The sequence below is a fragment of the Mauremys mutica genome, chromosome 8 (genome assembly GCF_020497125.1).
Source record: "Mauremys mutica isolate MM-2020 ecotype Southern chromosome 8, ASM2049712v1, whole genome shotgun sequence".
Classification (NCBI taxonomy): Eukaryota; Metazoa; Chordata; order Testudines; family Geoemydidae; genus Mauremys; species Mauremys mutica.
This window is the reverse complement of record NC_059079.1, coordinates 107687020-107709441: the sequence shown is the minus strand read 5'-3', so window position 1 is coordinate 107709441 and position 22422 is coordinate 107687020. Positions and strand designations below refer to the sequence as shown.

Below are 22422 nucleotides of genomic sequence, written 5' to 3'. Positions count from 1 at the left end.
ATCCTTCAGGATGAGGCCCCAGGTGACTGGCTTTCAAGTGTGTACAAGACAAAACAAAGGGCAGTCACCTTTAACATTTCAGAAAGTTTTATATGCGTAATGCTTCCCCAGTATTTAGCTCTTATCTTAATCCTACTGCTGTTTCCTGATACGCTCTGCACCTAGTGCTGAAAAGTCTCCGGTAATGCTTTTCGTTCCAAAGCCTGACAAACATTCCCTGCCCTCGTGGCCATTCCGTGCTGGTCTGTGGCTCAGCAGTGCAAAGAGCTGACCCTTCTGCCACCTGACCTGGACTCAACTGGTAAAAATCACCACTTCACATTCCTCTCCTACCTATCCCACGCCACGCACAACAAAACCTCGTGCATTTGCCACTGCTCATGGCAGATGATCAGATCCAAATGTTTCTCTCGCTGTCTCCCTGACTGGTCTCACTTCTCAGAAGAGAAAAGAAACGACTCTTGAAGGGCCAAGGTTTTTAAATGTGCGCTCACAATTGCTTGCCCATGCAGTTGTGTGCACTAGCATTTATGCACACCAATGCTGCCTGAGCACACAAACTATTGATTGTGTGCACAATGGTAGGCACAGAAGGTAGAAACTGTTTAATTCTGTGGGAACACTAAAGGATCCTGCAAACCATTCTGAGAAAATCTCACAATTTTTGGCAGCTTTTAGGCTCAAATTTCTCTCTCTACCTACCCACGACTGCACCGTGCTCAATATGGGACTACATCTTAAGACCACTTGGAAACTGACACTGGTGCAGAATGCAGCACCCCTGCTTACTAATCAGAGTGTCACACTGAGATCTCACATCAGCAGCTTTCCATGAACTGGCAGCCTGGGAGTTCTCTGTGTGGAGTTACCGATGTTGGTGTTAACCGGTAAAGCCCTATGTGGAAACCGGTTCCCTGAGAAGACAGCCTCACTCTTCATGCCACTCCACCTCAGCTGAGATTAGCAGAGTTGCTTAAACTGGAAATCCCTCAATTTAAAGAGATGGGAGCAGCTGGCAGGGTGTTTTCTATGAAGGCCTTGCAATTGTGGAATTCTCTTTCCCACTCCTCATTAAAGAATTTGTGTTTGAGACATGCTGTGTGATCCCAGCCTTCTTCTGAGGCATGTAAGGGGGATGTGGGCTGATGGACACACCGGGTGCTACTATATTGGATTATGATTACTGCTGTCATCAGGAGTTGGTTTCTAACCTATGGAGCAGAAGATTTTTAGAGTAGTTACATTTAGGTTCAGTTATATTATGTGGTATCATATAATTGACCATGACTTTTAAGTGTATGCAAAGATACCCAGAGCACGTGATGGGTGTTGATTGCAGCCTTTATATATCAAAATAAAAGTATTTGGGTATTTATGTTGCACTGATCCCCGTGGTGAATAAGCATCTGACATTCCAAGCCAAAGAGGCAGGCAGCAGTAAGTTTATGATCTTTTCCAAAAGTCAGCCTCCAATACCTTCACTAGAGCGTGCATCTCTACTAGCCAGTTTGCTGTGTTGGGTCTCATGGTATGTGACATGTTGGCATGGTGTGTGCTTTGTGTGTGTGTTACAGAGCTGCTCTAACTTCTACTAACAGCCCTCTAGACACTTCCAAGCTCTAGCAAAACAGAGTGAAACAAAGATTCCATGGGAAATAAATGGCAAATGACCAACAAAGTAAACAAGTTCCTTTTGAAGGGCAGAATCTGGGAGCTCAGGATTGAATTTATTTCCCTCCTCAAGGCAATTTTCACATGCGTCTTAAAGCATTGGTTACTGAAGCTGGTTAATTATTTAGCACTATGACTGGAGGTCAGGTGTTACATAAGCCAGCCAGACAATCCAAACTCATGTAGAAACAACATGTTTATGGATTACTGGCTCCGCCACACAGCAATACTTCTCCCTGGCCGTAGACTGCTCTATTTGTATATTAAGCATTTTACATGTCGCTCTCTCGACACAAATCACACATGCTCTCAAAGACACACCCGTGCTGTGGGTTTCTGAAACATTGGTTTCCCCATCAAACATGAAGTGCTAATGCTCGTGAGAATAAGGGTTCTTTAGCAGCTTTGGGTTTGGAAAGCACTCAATTGCAGAGCATTTGTGCGCAGCTGCTGCTAACCAACAGAGTTCTAGAGGTCTTAGGCAAGTTGAAAGTATCTTGGGACAATCCTGTGTGAAATGTCAGGGTGAATATTTTCTTCCTGACCCTGAAGTCATATAACTAACCTTTTGTCTCTGGATTGTCTTTCAAATGACAATGATTTTCTGCTTCCTTATTAGATATGTGCAGCCAGCTTCTTCTCCAGCACAGCTCTAACCTTCTTAACTTTTGTTTCTACAAAGCAGAGCTAACTTTTAACTTGTACTTTACTAGAAGCCTTAGCTACCCTCCTCTCTACTGTTTAATGATAGTAAATTATCCCACAGCACAGAGTCCTTTACATCTTCTTAATTCTTTCCTCGGGTGTTTTCTCTTCCTTACCTGTTACAAGACGAGTAAGGACTTTCGTCTTCTCATTGAGAATGTTCACTGTAACATTTCTGGCAGATTGGAAGTACAATGGATTGCCCTATAATAAGAGCACAAGAGAAAGCAAATAAGAAGGGAGCTTAAAGAAGGACACTCTTGAGAAAGCCTGTAGGATGTGTGCGCTCGGCCATGGTGCTTCTAGTTTCTCCTGATCATTGAAAAATGGTCATAAAATTAGAAGCCTGTTTGAAGTGCAGGTAAGATACTCGTGTCTGTTAGTTTGTGTTCGGATTGCACCCTGCATCAGAACATGCACCAATGCAGTGACCGCGCAGTGGGTGTTACATATCCCCGCCAGTGTCCAGGGACAGGAGAATTCTGATCTGAGAGCGTTTCACACCCACAGTGCATTCACTTTGCACAGGCCTAAATGATTAATCCCACTTCCCTCTTTACCCTGGATAGTGCACTGATGTCTTATCATGATTTAGGAACTGTCATGTTTATTACTGGTGTAATCTGACCAACCTCTTGTTTAAAAACATTTGTGTGAGGTGAGTCTGATTTGAACTTCCCAACGTTTTAGGGTGTTTGGATCTGGGGGTCGGGTTGGTCCTCTCCTTAGTTACTGCAGCATATTTGGTAATCAAAGTTATAACATCTGCATAAAACTCCAGATTAAATGAGCAGGTGTCATTTTGTGAGTGGGGTATGTGTGTTGTGTGAGTGTGTAAGGGGGGAACCTGAATATGAGAGATTTTTTATAACATTTTAAAACAGCTTTTGTTCTCAATCCACTTCTGAAGCGAGCCATGCATACCATTACACAGCATTTAAATACAGCCCACAGTGCTGAGCACCCTGAGCCAGATTCAACGCATTGATTTCAATGGAGTTACACAGCTAGATTTGACCCTACTGCTTTATCTCATTCTTAAATATTCCATTTTCAATTCATCAGCGGGAAAAATAAAATAAATAAAATAAATAAATAAATAAGAGCAGCCACTGCAATGTGGGAACCCTATTGCTCCCCGGCATGGGCCTTTCCAGGTACCCAACCCACAGAAAGAAGCCAGTGGAAATCAGCTGGTTCCGTCTGTCTAAAAGCACATGCAGGGCACACACTAGCCAGAGTTCTCCAACAGCTTCTCACTAACAGCAGCCACAAATCACACAGTCTTGATTTCTCAGTGGTTGCTGGTACCAAAGGCACCAACAGGGTGACCATATCTGAACTTAATGCACATGGTGGAAATGATCTTTCCAGATGAGCAATCAGTATTCAGCTGCAGTGTGTCTAACCTAGGTAACTGTGCAGGGCTACTATTTCCAGAAGAGTGTAAGGGGGAAATTCATCAACTGCCTAAACCACACTAACAGTTAAAATTTGCACAAGAGCAAATCTGTGATTCCTTTTATCTAATGTACTTCCTTAGATGTCCAAATCTTTTCCCACTGAAGAGTGTTTCAAAGGCTTCCTTGACTTTAATGGGAGCAGAACAGGGACCCTGCCTATCATCATATATTTCCTTGTCCCCCGACCTTGCAGTCTGTAGCATACCTGACATTTAGATAGCACCTTTCATCCATAAGGCTCCTAAATCATGCTACAATGAACATACGGGATGGAACTTTCAACAGCGCTCTGGCTCTGCTCCCACTGAAGTCAGTGGGAGTTTTAGCACTGACTTTGACAAGAAGAGAGTAAAATCAATGTCAAACTGCTCATGGAAATCCCACCCACAGGGATCACTTAATCAACCACTGAAATGCAGTCACATCTTGGGTGGCAGGCTGCAGCCCCCTGCATTATTGGCATCCAGCACCCTGCACGGTAATGGGAGATGAGGGCACTTGGGCCAGCCCCTTTCCTTAAAAATATTGCCATGGGACTTCTAATGTCTATTAGAACTGGTGTCAGTCCCCAGCTGGTGTCACCAAAGCTACAGCAACATACACCAGCTGAGTTCTGGCCCAATGTGCCAAGCTCAGGAGGAAGAAGGGCTCTCTTTGGCCACGATCTGATTAAAAAAACTATGGCCCTGGGGCAGAGTTGGGTGTAGAACCCAGAACTCCTTACTATCTATCCAGCATCTATGCACTAGGCCACACTGCTTCCCCTTTTATTTGGTGCAGTGGAAAACTGGGAAGCTCATGAAAGGATTCAGGAGGTGACGTGAACAGAGTTGTGTATGACTGGGCATGGGAGAGATAGGTGATAATGTACAAAAGATGTGCAGCTCATCTCTGTGCAGGATTATTTTGTGGATCAGAACCACTAAGTGTTTTGTCCAGGAGCTTAAGAGATGTGTCAGAGCAACTTTCAGACTGGCGGAAACTTGGGTAAAGAAAGCACATCGTTATATGAAAAGTAATTTATTTTGCAAGACACGATCTGTATTTCTTTCACTCTTATTGCATGCATCTGTGCTGCATAACAGTTTTCTCCTTCACCACCCAGGCTAGCACTGAATTGGCAATGCAACAAATATTTCCATAAGCATTAAGGAAGACACTTTGGCCGTCTTTGCATCGCTTTCCATTCCCATTCTGCAAAGAGCACCTGCTGCAGGCAATGCTTGTGTGGACAACGGGTCTTCGTCTGGGTGCAGGGATTTACCTATGGAGCTCTGTGCAGGACTGGGGTGTTAATGTGCACTTTTTGTGAACGCTGGAGTGGTCCAGTTTTCCCGACAACAATGTCTGCAGAAAGCCAATGCCAAACTCATGTGAACAAATATGCATAGAACCCCAAAATTAACTTTACAGACACAAGTACTGGCGCTACTTGTACCTATGTACTCAACCAATGCACAAACAGAAAAGAAAAGAATACCATGTGATTTATCTGACTGATCCTAATGAAGACACCCAGGTTAAATTTTGAAAATTCCCAATTCAGCTATAGAATAAAAAATGCAAAAGTATTAATGAAATAAACTTGAAAAATGCATGAACTGGAAGAAATTCTGATTTGATTAATGGATATTCCACAAGCATTTAAAGAGGTTACCTTTGTTGAATGAATTGTGAATTATTCGCTTTGTTCTAACCCAGAGTCTCATTTTGCTTGACCTAGTAGTGGTTATAATTCTATGTAAATGATGTAGAAATAGCTACAGAAGTAAATGTGATGTCACAAATTCAGTATGGTAGCTTCCCTTCTGCCTCACGTAGAAAGAAGAAGGCTTGTAAAGGAATAAGCCCTTATTAAAACTCAGTGGGCCAGATCCTGAAATTCTTCCTCAGGCATAACTCCCAGTTAAATTGTTTTCCCAGAGTAAAGGACTTCTGGGTTGGCCCATAACTTTGTAAATGAGCAAACAGGGTAAGAAGAATTACAGAAAACAAATGAAGTATAATAATAATCTGGAGACTTGAGCCAATTCCAGTCTTTACTGTCTGACCTTGGACAAAGCATTTAAGTTCACTGTGTCTCATTTCACTCATCTGTCAGATGAGGACAAATCATTCTCATCCACCTTTGAGATGTGCTTGCAGATCCTTAGATGAAACGTGCAAAGTATGTAAGTACCAAGTATTATATTTTATTTCTAAGACAGCAACTGAACGAAAACCAGGGAACGTCTGAAAGTTTAAACAACGGAGCATCTCCAGCTAAACTCCCCCAGAAAGGAAAAGAGTAAAAGGGCACTGCCAATTCCTTTTTATTATTTTTTCCCATTTTACCCTGAATTATTTATGTTCCACTACCAAGGGCCTAGAAAGAAATATTGATTCTTTCTCCTGTATTTTTAATGGAACAGAAATAAACTCAGCGCCGCTTTATTATTTCCTTGTTTATGCATTAGCATCCTCAGTGACCTCAGCAGGGACCTGACCCAAACAGCTCTTGAAATCGCGTTTATTACTATTGCAAATTTAAATTTCACACTGACTGAAGGTTGGAGTTTTTAAAAAGACAGATGTCTACAATCCATACGAAATTATAGCCACCGATGACATCTTAACCATTATAACCACATTATAAACAAGGAAGGTCACATTTTTGACCTATCCCACTTGACTGTTGTTACTGGAGGGATGCAAATAGACTAAGCGTTTTGAAAAGGTTAGCATGCCTTTCAGTCTCCATTAAGGTAGGAAAATAGACAGAAGAACTACATGATAGGCTTGGTTTCAAACTCCGTTACTGATTTGCCTAATAAGATGTTGTAGAGAACACAACTAGATAAGCTAAGAGGTTATGCCCACCCTCACCAGAGTACATTAGAGAATACAAATGCTGATCCCACTGCAGCTGTGTAGTTCACTGATTCAGATCTCTCTTCATGTGGCTTTCAGAAAACTAAATTTGCTTGATGGAAGAAGCATGCCTTTATTAGTCTATAGGGAAGGAATATTTCAAGCACTTAATGTAATGCCCGCTTACATTTCCATAACTCTCTTTCCATTTGGAAATGAATAAAAGGCTAGAAAAATATTCCCTGCTGCTGGAAATTGTGCACACTTTGCATCCTGTGTCTTTTACTTACACACACAATAACTCAATCATCTCTCACACAAGGCCCTTTAAAAACTTCTTGTCCTCTTTCAGAAATTCAGGTAGGATCCCCCAGCTCCTTCATTAACCAAAGTAAAATCAAATGTTAGTGACTTACTTTTTTCCCATTCTTAAAACAAATAATTAATCAGGAAATGGGATTAGGGAAAAATTCTTACATTTTTATTACTATTTCTTGTTAGCATAGTCCAACATTAATTCCTCCGATGCACTAGAGCACCGGGAAATATAGATCGATACAGTATCATCACCTCAGTAAAAATAATTATACACAGTTTGGGCTTCAGAGCTTCAGTCCACACTAGAATAATGCTCTCATACATGGTTTTGTAACCTACTGAATGTAAATTTAGAGTACAGGGGCCAGGTCTGACTATAGTCATAACAACGTAAGCATGAGACACACCGAATCTCTAAAATACAGTATGAAGCAGCTCTGGAAATGTGTATTTCATGTCACAGCCCAGTTCTGTTCTTCCCAGGTGAATACTGATAAAGAGACGAGGGCCTGATCCAAAGAAAACTGAAGTAAATGGAAAGGTTCTCATTGACTTCAATGGGCTCCACATCTCTTTTGTATGTTGGGAAAAAACAGTGGGAAAAAAAGTCTCTCTGCATCTCCAAGATGCTTCATCTAGTTTTTTCAGAGCAGTCAAAAGGTAAAATACAGCTGGTGTTGCCATTCCCGTAGCATTATAATCTACACGATTTCAGTCTCTGGCTTTCCACTTTAGCTTCCTGCATAATGTCTGAGAGATTATGAAATCTCCAGCATTTCTCCCTTTTGTTCTTCCTACACACAATCAAACATGTAATGGAAGTTATCACCCAGGCCCCAGAACAACACTATGCCTTGACATTCAGTCCATTTGCCAACATTAGTCCTATCTGTATGCCAAGACCTGGGCACTCTAACTTTTGTCTCCTTCCATCTACTGTCAGCTCACTTGGGTTATTGTGAAGATGTTGCCAAAAGCTGAAAATCTTTCGTATCCTAATTATCCCGTAGCACTCACTGGATTGAACAATAGCCTTTGATTTAACTTTCTTTGCCCATTAAATCAGCATTCATCTCCCCAGCAGCACTATTTTACATTTTTGTTTCTTTTACGTGATTAATTCAATCAGACAGCTGGAGAATTGAAGGCACGGGGTTGCGCAAACCTCTCTGGGAGCAGGATGCCATCGCTTCCCCTATGCAGGTTTTCATGTCTGCTCCTGACGTATTTCAAGTATTCTCCTTGTAAAACGTTTAATGAAGGTTCCATGACATGATGCTTCAGTTCCATTTCAGGGGGCAAGTCTAGGATGGGATTTTCAAAGCAAACTAAGGAAGCAGGCTACCCACCTACCCATTTTAATGGAAACTAGGTACCTAATTCCTTAAACCCTTTGAAACCCCCAGCTCTAACCCTTTTCTCTAGCAAACATAAAAACTCCATCTCTGACTCCTGCTCTGCATTACCACCCCCCAATGGCGTAGCACTAACGCAAATGTTCATGTATTAGTAGATGCCACAGATACTCAATTTATTAAACTATGGGGACATATGCTACAGGATATAGTATTTGAAAGGTGCAGCAAATATGCCAATACAATATAGTTTGTTTCCTAACTAATCAGTGAGCTATCCACTAGAATATATGAGATTTTGCAAAAGGTATCGACTGATTGTTCAGAAGGCTCAATACATGGCAAAATGAATCATAACACTTTGCCAGGTGCCTTTTGCTGACTCACTTCAGACCAGATGCTAAAAGCTCCTTGATCAAAGATTACACCACCTTGACTGACAGCCTTGATGCACAGCCCATGCAATCCAAACCTATGCTCTCTTTAAGGGAATTAGATATTTTATAGAGATTTCCTTGGATTAGTTTTGGGGGATTATAAAAATAAGCAGGGAATCTTATTATTTTATTTTAAGAGGTACTTTAAAAGTAATACATCAACATCAATATTTTTACAGTCAGGAAGGTCAAAAAGGAGTACAGAAGCTCACCGACTTACGCAAGGCGCTCCGTTCCGGAACGCCTTGCGTAAGTTGAATTTTGCATAAGTCGGGAACGTATCTCCAACAATTACGCAAAAAAAGGCTTACAGAACTTTTCCCATAAGTGCGGATTTCTGTAAATCAGGTTTGCGTAAGCTGGGGAGCGTCTGTAGTTTAAACTGGATCCAGTAGCGGCCACGAATCTGAACACGAAGTTCTGGAACAAGTCAACGTGAAGAGGAGAGATAGCTGTTGTTACCTCCAGTCTTGCAGAACTCATGAGAAAAGTCCAACACAAAGCCATGAACCATAGTGGCAGCTGGCAGCCTGTAAGCAGTGCCTGTGTCACTACCATACCTCTCGCTGAAGTAGAGAAAGGAAATGACCTGCTATGAAAAACCGTATCAGGATTACTGGGCGGGAAAAGCTCATTTCAATAGCCTCCCACCTGCCTGGGGCGATCCACTCCCCCACCTGCAAGGGGAGAGCTCTAGAAGTCAGGAAGACTGGTCCTACTCTAGATCCAAAGGTGTGGGGGGGAATCCATTCACAAACAGACCACTCAGACCATCACCAGAGTGGTGCATATGACCCAACCACCCCCACAGGGTGACCTACCTGTTCCCATTGCTACTGCTGTGAGGAACAGCTGACAGACAGCTAAGCGGCAGTTCTGCAGAAAAGGACCTGGGGATCACAGTGAACGAGAAGCTGGATGAGAGTCAGCAATGTGCCCTTGTTGCCAAGAAGACCAACGGCATATTGGGCTGCATTAGTAGGAGCATTGCCAGCAGATTGAGGGAAGCGATTATTCCCCTCTATTTGGCACTGGTGAGGCCACATCTGGAGTACTGTGTCCAGTTTTGGTCCCCCCACTACAGAAGGGATGTGGACAAATTGGAGAGAGTCCAGCAGAGGGCAACATAAATGATTAGGGGGCTGGAGCACATGACTTATGAGGAGAGGCTGAGGGAACTGGGCTTATTTAGTCTGCAGAAGAGAAGAATGAGGGGGAATTTGATAACTGCCTTCAACTACCTGAACGGGGGTTCCAAAGAGGATGGAGCTCGGTTGTTCTCAGTGGTGGCAGATGACAGAACAAGGAGCAATGGTCTCAAGTTGCACTGGGGGAGGTCTAGGTTGGATATTAGGAAACACTATTGCACTAGGAGGGTGGTGAAGCACTGGAATGGGTTACCTAGGGAGGTGGTGGAATCTCCATCCTTAGAGGTTTTTAAGGCCCAGCTTGACAAAGCCCTGGCTGGGATGATATAGTTGGCGCTGGTCCTGCTTTGAGCAGGGGGTTGGACTAGATGACCTCCTGAGGTCTCTTCCAACCCTAATATTCTATGCTTCTATTCTATGACGGGGAGCAGGAAACATGATGGATAAAGAGGTATCTAGCTAAGGTTGGGGGGAGTGGAAGGACTGATGGTTTTGGATGTGTGGAGAGTGTGAAATTGATGGATTTTTTGGTGGTAGTCATGGCAGGGCAGAATGCAGCACTGCTGGGTAAGCATGCAAGAGAGAATGATGATACCACCTCACTCTTATATACAGCTTTTAATCCAGACATCTCATAGCACTTTACAGGAGAAGAGCATTTTACTCAGGAAATATTGCACACATCACTGACTGAGGCAGACATTTTTTTGAAGGAGCCATATGTTGTAATTTTGGCAGCACATCACAGCTTATAATGTTCCTATGAACCAATGGTCGGACCAATGACATGTGTGAGCATCCACTGAGTCAGTACTGGGTGGAAGAAACACAGGGTAAGTAATATATGCCATACTCACATGTACGGTATATGCTGCTGTCTATCTACCAACTTTTCGCCTTGCCTGGGCACGCAAAAGAACAATGCCCTAGATGGCCACTGTTCCAATTCCATGCAAAATGTGATGAGTATTAATGCCATTCTGAGTGAGGGGTGATTGTTCACACTTCTGCCTATTCTGAAGTGGCAAATAACCACTGCCTCTAAGTGGAAAGGAAAAGCAGTATTTTTAGAAACACTTTCACCTGCAACAAGAAGGGGAACCTTTTCCAGTGAAATCTCACAAAAACGTCACCTCTGTTCACTGCTCTGAATGCAACCAAGTCCACTGGTGGGTGCAGTATGGCGCACAGCATACGTTAGCAGAAGGGTGCTCGCTACTTCTTTTTGGATTCCCCATCCCCGCATAGCCATTCTGACCTACAGTGGAAGGCTGGCTTTGGAACCTGATTGTGGTCAATTTCTCACCTCCCTCCTGCCGTGACGCCAAACAGCACGGGTGGGAGTTTGCCCATAATACCCTTGGTGAACAAATTAATCATATAGCTAAAACTGCAGACGTTACACTGAAAATGCATCCCTTAATATTACTAGAACACATATTTTGTTATTTAATCACTGAGCCTCTTCTGTTCTTGACTTTGTCCTTCAAACAGTTGAACATGATGTTCATGTAACTAAATGCATTTTCTTAGCAAAATTTCCAACTTGACAATGTAAGCTTTTCAAAGAAGAATGAACATGATCTGTGACATGAATTGATAATACCAGCAGATTAAAACAAATTCTATTCAATGTCCCAGTACATGCCATATTTATGTCTGAAGATGGTTGCTTTTAGGAAGGAAGCAATAGGTTTAGCATAGAGGTAATAACATGTATTCTCTATCCTTTTCCTACCATAAACAAATCTTTTTAGGAAGTGAAACACATCCATACCATGTAGCTGGGATCAGTGTGGAGCTGGTATATATTTTGACCTACAATTGCCACTGTTACGTCTAAGTAATTATGAGCCTTTTCTTATGTGAAGTATCTATTATGAGCTGACTCAACATGCAGCATGATAGCTTCATCCTTCCCCCCCCAACCCCAACATCAGGTATTTCAATGTTTTAAAAAAACACAATTCCCTCTTCCCCAGACAATAAAACTGCATATACGAAAGATACAGTAATTTTTACAGGAAGATACGTTTTAAAGTAGAATTATGGTCAGAAAAATTATTATGTAAAATAACATTGTATTAGAAAATAGAACCAATTCCTTTGTTTATAGCTGCTTACTTTATTTTAGTGACAAAAACAAATTATATACTACCTGTTACTCCTATAGCCAGTTTTCTGGTCCATGGCAGCACTTTACCTCTCAATCCATGACTACTTAGTTTCCTTGATAGCTTCTTGCTGGTCAAAGGCTTTGTGAAAGACCAAATACATTATGTCAACCAGTCCTCCTTTAGTCATACCTTGCTGACTTGCTTAAGGAATCCTAGTAGATTAGAGAAGCACAATTTTCTCTTACATACACAAGGCTGGTTTGCCCCATCAGTCTTTGGGGCTTCCCATATGTGAGCAGCAAATAGAACCATGATACCTCAACCTTGATTGGAACCTTCGGACACTATTACAGTACAAATCACCATAGCATATCCATGTAGGTGTTGACCCTTAGTTTCAAATGCAGAGCCAGATTCTGCCTTTAGTTATATCTGTGAAACCCCAAAGAGATTACACCGGGAGCATTTGGCTAGTATGGTCTTTATTACTGTTGCCGGTGTAGATCCAGGAAGAACACAGTTTGACTGTCATATCCTAAGGAGAGTTTGCAGGGTTGGCAGATGGAAAATAAAAAAAATATTTTACTTATAAACTGAACATATTTGTTCTGAAAGTTATTGAAAGGCCCTAAACATGCAACCACCAGATGCCATTTTTACAGTCACTTTTCAGAGCAGAATGGCAATTTAATTTTCCTGGAGTACAGTAGTGTTAATCCTGAAAGCATTTAATTGCAATCTTGAGGTTTAGGACAAATCTTTCTCAGCTCCTTCCTTATTGCTTGGTCTAACAGCTGTATGTTTCCAGCTGTTGGAAACCTGAATTATAATTCAATATTCTGGGGTGAAATCATTATGGCTGTGTGTATGTTGCTAATGGAAGGTGAGACTAGGTCGTTGTGTATATATTTTTTGCACTGTTGAGATGACGATGGTGATTTGTACCAATGTCCCTACCACTGTGGTGACCAGGCTCTCTTTATCAGGGTTAAAAGAGAGGCCAACATCTTCTCCACAGTGGAGATGATGCATTCTGTGTACCTCACCCGACAGCAACGGAACTGACTGCCCTTAAAGGACTGGAGATGACAAATATTTTATTGCGATGATTTAAATGTTAGTAAAAAGAATGAGATGATTTTTCTCTGGAAAAATATTACAACTATCTAATATTTCAGCTGCCTTTAACTCACTTCTCTGTTACTGTCTTACTCCTACACAGTATTGTGATCAGACACTGACAGATAACGCAGAAACAAGAACTATTTTTGAAGGCTAGGATTTCAATAGCGTCTAGGAGTTAGGTACCTAACTCTCTTAAGCTCCTTTGAAAAATCTCAATGTAAATGTCTTTTTATGAATGCATTGCAGATTTTAAAGTGGAGTTTTTCAGAGAAGCTTCAACATAACATTTTCATAGAACAAAAAACCTCATGGATCTGGGAAATATGTTTACCATAGTCTGCAGAAAAATATAGGATCCACCTCTAAGACAGTACAAAGGTGCCAACCACACACAGGGTAAGAAGAGTTCACTGAAACAAACCCATACTCTTCTGCAATGAACATACAGGAAGGAAAGGGAAAAGCAAGCATATCCAGAGACAACAGATTTAGCAAATACTTTGTAATTTGGGGGTGGGGGTATGGGGTGCAATTGCAGCTGTGTATTATATATGGACTGAAGAAGGCAGAATCTAAGCATACTAATGAGGACATTTCACTTCTATCACCCACAGCAAGACCGATATAGAGGAAAGGGGCCAGGGGTGTCATTACCATCCGGTCTCGAGCTAAGTGGCTGCAACAGGCTGTTAGCTCCAGAGGAGAGAATTAATGGAAGCAGTGAGCTCTTTGGGCTGAGAGAACAAGAGCGTGCTACTAACACATAGGGGCCAGCTACCAGTTTTTGACCCTTGTGACTAATTTCATAACCTGTGCCAGCGTGGCTGTTGGCAGCCCATGACTAAGGGGGGTTAGTTTAATGTATTTCATTGATTTTATGGGTGTCTTCTCCTGAGTTCTTAAATCAACAGCAACTGGCAGGGGAGGAGAGAAAGCTCAGTGGTTTGAGCATTAGCCTGCTAAATGCAGGGTTGTGAGTTCAATCCTTGAGGGGGCCACTTAGGGATCTGGGGCAAAAATCTGTCCGGGGATTGGTCCTGCTGTTGGACTAGATACCTCCTGAGGTCCCCAATCATATTCTGTGATTCTATAATTGCAATGTTTGGGCCAGGCCGTGCCCGACCCTTCAGCAGCTGTGCAAGGAAGGGCATGGGGCAAAGAGCCTCCCCGACCCCAAATCCCTTCAAGCAGGGGACTGTCACAATCGCTGCCCTTGTGTGAGCAGAGCGGATGAGTGCCCTTGGCCCAGCCCCCACTCTGCACTGGCCAGCAGGTCTGGGCGACTGGGGAGGAGAGTGCATAACACAGCAAGCGTGCTCACCTTGCGCCCCAGGGAGCAGGATGTGGATGATGGCTATGACGTATAATTAAGGCCATCATTGGCACGTCTGGCATTGTGCGGGTACTATGCTGACTGGATGTCCAGGTAGACGGGATAATCTCATCCCTCTAGACAGGAAGAAAGAGCAACCTGGGTTAACTGGTCCAGAGACACTGAAGGTAATAAAAAGGTAGGGAAGGACTGGGGTATCTGCATATAGAAATACCACCGATAGAGGCTGGAGGTCTACATCAGCACACCTACACCTCAGCTGATACTTGCAGGGTCACCCAAAGTTTTGATCAGTTGTACTAATGACTGAGGAAATGAATGCAATACCTCCTACGCAAAAATGACACATTCCTTTTAGTCAGAATGACACACGTACAAGGAAATGGAATTTCTATTCTCAGAAATATTTGTATTAAATCCTTCATTTGTAAGTTCTAACAGAGAGAGAGAGACACACACACACATGATTCCAGGAATTAGTTAAAACTGAGTTAGGTAATGACATTTGACATGTATTATTGCTTCCTAGATACTACAGATATTGAAATTTTATATCTACTAAAAATCAGCTCTTTTTTTAAATTACATTTCTTGAGGGGTTTTTTAATAATGACAGAAACAAAAGATACATTAAAGCAATTATAATCAATGACTTTTTTTTTTTAAACTCAAAGAAGGCAAGTTTGTGATGTGAGATCTAAATGACTGGGCCATGCTTTTGGCTGGCAACCAGAGGGGCTTTGTATCCGTGGTAAAGATTTATTTCTGCAGTCTTGGGGTTTCCCTGTTTACAACGGTAGCTATAATATTACTAAATCTTGAACATAGTGCTTAGAGAAAGAGTCTGCTTCTTCTTCAAGATGCTTGATCAGCTGCTTTGTAGCTGAGATTTGCTAAAAATTAATTATATTTTGTCTGCTGATGTTAAAAACAAAAACTAAAAAGCCCTGTTACATCTGGCTCAATTTCTTTGCCAAACTCTTAACTTAATTAGTCTGTAATTTGAAGAAAACCACAGCTGACAAGCTACAATGGATAGAAATATAAATAAAAATAGAATGTAACTGCTCATTTTGTAGTTCTAGTTCAGTAACCATGTTGTTGGGGATCTGCATTTTTAACCTTTGAAGACTGCTGCACAGTTCACAAAATTTCCTTTATTGGTGAAAAACTAAACTGCAGCACTGGTGGGTTTCCCGGACTGGAATCCAAAGCTGTAGGCACTGGTGGGTTTCCCGGACTGGAATCCAAAGCTGTAGGCATGCTTGAAGCCAAGGTTCCACAAGCAAGCCACTCACAGACAATACATGCTCTGGAGACAGCAGCACCTCTGAAACTGAGTCAGGCTGTGATGTGATTTGTAGAATGACCAAGTCATTCCGAATATACTTCAAACACGTACATCATTCAGAACTCACCTGGGGACATTACAAGGAAACGGTTCAAATATACACTGACGACTAACTAAACTCATCACTGCATCACTGAGGATTTTTTCTTTTTTTGACACAAATTGAACAAAACAAACCCAAAGAGAACGAGGAGTACTTGTGGCACCTTAGAGACTAACAAATGTATTTGGGCATAAACTATCGTGGGCTAAAACCCACTTCAGAAGGGTAGTGCTTCCACATTCTCCAGAGCATGGTAACACTTTTAGGCAACCATCACTGTGTAGCAGAAACCAACCAAGAATTCCCTAAACACGCTGATTAATTGAATTCTCCCTCAGGAATAACTAACTGCAATGGCTACTCTAGGACATGGTTTTATCCCACTATGTATATGGGGCTTACACTATGACGACCAGGGATTTGTACTACTCAGATATAACCTATCCACTGCCTGAGGCAATGCTAGCTACATTCTGAATCTAATGGTGACAGATCTCCCAATGAAACGAAGGCACTATCAATGTGCATCAGAGAGACAGAGAGAGAGAGCGCTAAGCTTTTCAAATATTCCAAATAGCTATTTCTATAGCTTCTACAGTGCTTAGATCTTTTACTCAAGGTGTGTGCGCAGACTGGGTGTTCATTTGTTTTCATTTTATGGTCTTTAGGCACAGTTATTTCCCTTCTTAAACATCTCTAAAGCTATTAATAAAACATACCCAACTCTCTCTCTCTCTCTTAAATATATTTAAAGACACTATTAAGACTACACGGAACTAGTAACGCTTCTCTATCATGATGATTAGTATTAGTTATTGTTTGCATGATGATAGCCCCAGAGAGGGATCAGTATCCCACTGCACTAGGTACTATTCACACGCATAATAAGACTATCCCCACCCAATCCCTCTCGGATGCCACTGAAATATAACTACTACTACTGCTACTAATAAGAACAGAAAACATTTCCATATGGTTAGATTCGGCAAGGGAATTCATGAGTGTCTGATTAATCTGCATCAATATGCTGCTAGGCATACAATACTTATGGACACACAGACATATGTGGCTTAGCCGGTAACAGAAATCAAATCAATCACTGATCACAGCATGCAACTTGCCTAATTATGACTAACACCTCACATTTTTCAACTATGCGAAGTTTTCTGTGAAAAAGCAGATGGTGTTGCTATGGGATTGTATCATCCTCAACAGTTGCAGATGTACAGCATTTACGAAGCATGCTGAAGACGGTCAGCATTCAACCTGCTTCCTAGGAGAGAGATCCAAATTAAATGCGTGTTGCCAAAGGAAAAATATTATTATTTACGTTTTGAATTTATATGATCCAACCTGCATGCTTACATCAAATATACGCACTAGCTTTGCAGGGATGGTATCTATATACCTTTAACGTCTCTAGGATGGAACTATTGTGTGCATAATCAACCCTAAAAAAGACTAAGATGCAGACCCAGCCTGCAGTCTTGTTCCAATACCCAAATGGTTTAAATCCACAAGTAGAATCAATAGGAAGAAGCCCTGCAAAGAAAGCAATTACATCGCACAAGTAACTATTTTAAGCCTGGAAAGCAGGGAGACACAGAGGTAAGTATGGCCATCTTCACTTTTATGATTATCTACTGGAATTCTCACCTCTACCTATTGCTTCCATAATGTTAAGGCTCTATTGCTTCTGAACGTCCATTGACAGTAAACCCGATGGTAATTCCTATCATACTCCTTCACATCCCCCATCCCCGATCAGATTCAGCAGACAATGAGCAGAGTATGGGCCTCTAACTGGAAAACAGGTTTGAAGGGCTCAAAGTACTTCCCTTTCCCATTTTTCCATCATGTCCCTGCCAGGAGCTCACCCAATGACCTAAAACTCTGGTCTTCACTCAACTTCTAGCTTTTATTAGTGGCGCTGAGCATCTGTAACTGGTATATGCTGATCTAACAGACGTGGTGCTGCGCTGTAATAATTTATAAATACTGTATGTTGACCTGTATTATAAATACTGGTTATTGGGATGTTTATTGTATTCATGTTTCGGGTTAACTCAATAGCGGGCTATGTGGGAAAGCAGGCAGAAAGGAAAAGAATGGGTCAAGACATGTCACCTCTTGGCAAACATTTAAGAATTAAGGAACAATACCAAAACCACCAGCTTTGACGACGTTGCCTCCTCTCCAGACAACCTACAAAAATGTTCTTGACGAGGAGAGGAAAAGACCTACAAACACAGGAGAACAAAATATTCGGGGGGGGGGGGAATGTTAAAAGGAACCTTCTCTCAAGAGCCTTATATAAGATAACTATGCATGTTGATGACTGCTTTAAAACCATTTTTCTCTAAATGCTTTGTGGCTATGGTTACAACACACACTACTTTGGTTTAAGAATGCCGTTTTGTCATTCTATTTACCACTTGGTCACAGTTCCGGAAAGGAAGAAACGCAGGTCCGAACTCAGTCAGACCTGCAGGATAATAATGATTAATATACAGAGGATGGTAGCCTTGGGGCCCATCTAAGAGTGGAAGACTTGCAAAATCCCACCCCTAACACTAGAGGAGATGCACTCCGAGAGCGCGGAAAGGGTCCTGTAGCCTCAACAACTGGCTGCAGCACTTTAACCAGTGGATTCATCCAGGGTACAGTGGCGAAATCGTGCTAGGCATTCTGACCCAGAAATCCCAAAGTTACCTGCAGAAATATTCTGAGAGCGAATAGTATGATGCACGTGCAGAGAAACAAGCAGTTAAGCAGTACAGGGGGAACTCTGGGGAGATTAGAAGTTGCATGTAGCTACTGCCAGTCAACATACTCTCAGTCTTCTCACAGATATCTGAGCTGCTGTGGGGAAGGAAAGGAAATGGAAGCAGGATGTTCCTGAGATTGCATGGCTGAGGAGTGAACACAAAATATTCACCAACAGGCCAACAAGGCATTGGGGTTGGAGTGGTGGGTTTTTGTTTGTTTGTTTGTTTTTTGTTTGGTTGGTTTTTTGGGGCGGGAGGGAGGGGGCGTGCATCTGGTTTAGAAGAGCTGCAGCTGTTCCTGGCCATGCACAGCAGAGGAGGACAGTGCGAGCTGCCAAGGCTGAGAGTGAGATGACGGGCAGGTGATTTGGGAGTAGGTGGCTGCATCACTAGCTAAGGAGATCAGGCCTGGGAAAGGATCACAGAGAGAGGATGGTGGGATTTGGGAGGGTTTTTTTTGGGGGGGGGGTCGAGTGTTGCATATCCTCACCAGTCTCCTCTGCTTCATCCTCCTTATATGTCTCCAGTATGCTGCATAACTAAGGGGAGATCTGCAAAGAGAAAAGAGCCTGGTGCTTTCTCAAGTGAGTACTGACATCCAGGCCAGTAAGTTATAAAAACGGCCAAGCTCTTAAGGAAACATGTAGCGATGGTCAGTTAACAGTCAGCAAGTGGGACCATGTGGGCAAAAGAGAGTTAAGCATCTTAGGTCTGCAGCATGGAACAAGATCAGTACCCTACTGAATTAGAAGAATAGATGCAATATCCTGGCTTTAAATGAAAGTAAACATGAAATGAAACAGCATTGACAATATAAGTGCCCTTGCACCATATGGGCGTTTACCTCATTGGCGTTTACTTCAGTGTAGCAGCAAAGGATGCTCTGCAAAAATGAGAAGTGAAATGGACCAAACTAATGGGAGCCTGTTTAACAATAATCTTTGTAAGCCAGGAAGAAATGATTATGAAATCTTCTGATGAGCTGAGGATTGAATTTTGACCACCGAGAAGGTACAGCTGGAAAACATTAAGACAGATTCTCTGTCCAAACCTGACTCGCAGAGTAACCATCAGCCTAAAATACCTGAAGGTTAGATTCCTGCTGGCTCTGACACAAAGCTACGACTGATAGTCTGACAGACTGATCACAGGAGCTGCATTCTGAATACATCTACACCAGGAGCACAATGTATCGATATCTCAGGACACCAAGATATCAAAATAAATCCCCGCAAGCTCTGTGCTCAGTGGTCTTGAGAAGAGATCGCAAACAATCTCCCAAGAGCAGAATCTACGCCATTTCTGTGCTATCTGAACACCCGTACCACCTTGCAGCAACTCCTGGAGACTGCATATAAGAGACAACTCAGAGAGTTGATGAAATGCCATGTTGTTATAAGCTAGCAAAGTTTTATGAAGACTGAGGTCATTTCATCTTACAAACTGCCAAGGATGAAATCAACACAGGTTTCAGGTCAGGACATAACAACAACAAAACAGCTCAAACGAGCCACTATATTAAACTAACGTAGTAAGAACTTCACTTTTCTTGCCTTTATTTACAGTATGACAAGAGGCCCCTCTCAAACTGCCTACTAAAAAAAATTGCCTGGACACCAGTGGCTGTCTTAGTTCTATAGTGCCAGACGCTGATCCCTGCTTAGCCCTTTTGGAGTCAGCCAGGATGTCTTGGTATTTAAAGCAACTATTGTTTTTAAGTGTATTATTTGGCCACCCACATGTGGTTTCACTTAAGTTTGCAAGAGAGCAACGATTTTACTATAAAGAGAAGCTACATTATTTGCAGTTCTTCTAGGCCCTGAACAATTATACACCCATGCTTCTAAAACACCACAAACCCCCCACACCTGAAATATTAACTTTCACAAGAACAATAAACGGTCAACAGACCCCTGAGTAGACGCAATCAAAGGGAAGGAAAACAGAAAAAGACCTGGGAGTCCCAGGCGGGGAGTTATGCCTGTTCCCTCAGACAAATGCCACTATCTTATTCCCCAATCAATTTGATTGTCAGTAATTTTATTTATTTCTCTCCCTTAAGGTATTGATGTTTTACAAGGCTCCTCTTTACAAAAAACACATCTCAATCTTCAGGCGTACCACCTCAGGCTGGGATCTTGTCACATCTCATCAACGAGAAAGGGCTCAGCCTGCTTAGTATTTGGGTAGGAGACTTGCAAGGAAAAGCCAAGTGCTGCAAAGAAAGATGTGGGCGATTCAGAGAGGGACACTTTTCCCTCTGGCTCAGTTGCTAACCAGTTCTCCTTTTTAAATACAAGGGGTCTCTGTTCTGTTGGTGCTCCTGTGTTTCAGCCGAGGTATGGAACTGAGATCCTAACCGCTTGCACTTATTAAATATATGATGACACAACCACTGTCATTTAAAACAGGGTATCCAGTGGGGTGCTCTATTCTCACCCAGGGAGTAAAAGAACTGCAGGCACAATATCAAAGCTCTAGGTGCCTAAGAAAGAAAGAACGAAAGAAAAAAGAACGAAAACAAGCTTTCTGGGATCCTTTGAAATGGAAGGTCATTTTCACTCTCACAGCTTTACTCTACAGACCTGAAGACTCTTGCAAATGGATTTATCTGTCGTGTTAAAAGCCAATTTTAAAAAGTCAGTGTTTGAAATAAATGCCTTCAGTCAACCCTGTTGATGGGACAGCATAACAAAACGTTCTGAGGAAGGTTTCCACAGAGTGACTTTAAGGTTTGCAATAGTATTTAGGCAACATTTAACGATACAACAGGGAAAGATTGCTTTTGACGGCTAGCACTGGTGTCTCTGGAGAGAGGCCTCTTTTGAAATCAGTGGGAAGAATCTCTTCTGCTGGATTCGCTTTATTATTCAGCTCCTCTCTTTATTACTCTATTTGCGTTGTCTTCTTTTCTGCATCTATTTCCCCTCCCAAATGAACAGGGTTAAAACCTCCCCGAGGCATTAAGTGCCGGCAGCCTTTTGTAATTCAGAACCAGGCTTGTTTGCCCTCTGATCTGTTCTGTTACTTTTCTTCTCCTGTCCTTTTCGGGTTCTCTGTACCCAACCTTGCAGATTTAGCTCCGAATGCCCTGGGCCTTGGTTTGTGTCCCTTTCTTCCTCTCTATTGTTGAACTGTTTCCACGCAGTCCGGTTATGGAGTTGTCACAACTTGTGGGTCTCTTGTCGCATTATCTCTAATCTGTTGATAATTAAATTATGGTGGTTTATTTTACACAGCAAAGTTCTAGACATACAAAGAAACCCAACGTTTGGAAAGGGGGTTGGTAAGGGAAGCCTAGAGAAGGGGTTCTACCAGGGACGGCTCTAGGCATTTTGCCGCCTGAAGCACGGCAGGCAGGTTGCCTTCAGCGGCTTGCCTGCGGGAGGTCCCCGGTCCCGCGGATTCGGCGGCACACCTGCGGGACCCTCCGCAAGCATGCCGCAGAAGGCAACCTGCCTGCCGCCCTCATGGCGACCGGCAGAGCGCCCCCCGTGGCTTGCCGCCCCAGGCACGCACTTGACGTGCTGATGCCTGGAGCCGCCCCTGGGTTCTACCACTGTGGCATGCTCCCTGGCTTCACCAAACCCCTCTAGGGAGGTCTGGCCGGCTCCTTTGGATTCTTGCCCCCAATCCCCAGGGGAAAGAAATGCAAATGAATTCAGCCCAAGGCTGCCTTCCTCTATGCGCTATGGTCCCCCAAACGATCTATGGTACCTATATGGCATCCATCGCTGT

General features: G+C 42.6%; 1 protein-coding gene across 20 annotated transcripts in view; it reads right to left on the bottom strand.

The window, feature by feature from the left end:
- SGCD (sarcoglycan delta) overlaps positions 1–22422 on the bottom strand; it is a 477745-nt gene that overhangs the window by 70694 nt on the left and 384629 nt on the right. For all 20 annotated transcript variants that reach the window (XM_045026061.1, XM_045026053.1, XM_045026056.1 and 17 more), the window contains one exon: positions 2493–2580. In XM_045026061.1, the coding sequence (XP_044881996.1) occupies positions 2493–2580 (88 nt within the window). The remainder of the gene's footprint in view (positions 1–2492; positions 2581–22422) is intronic.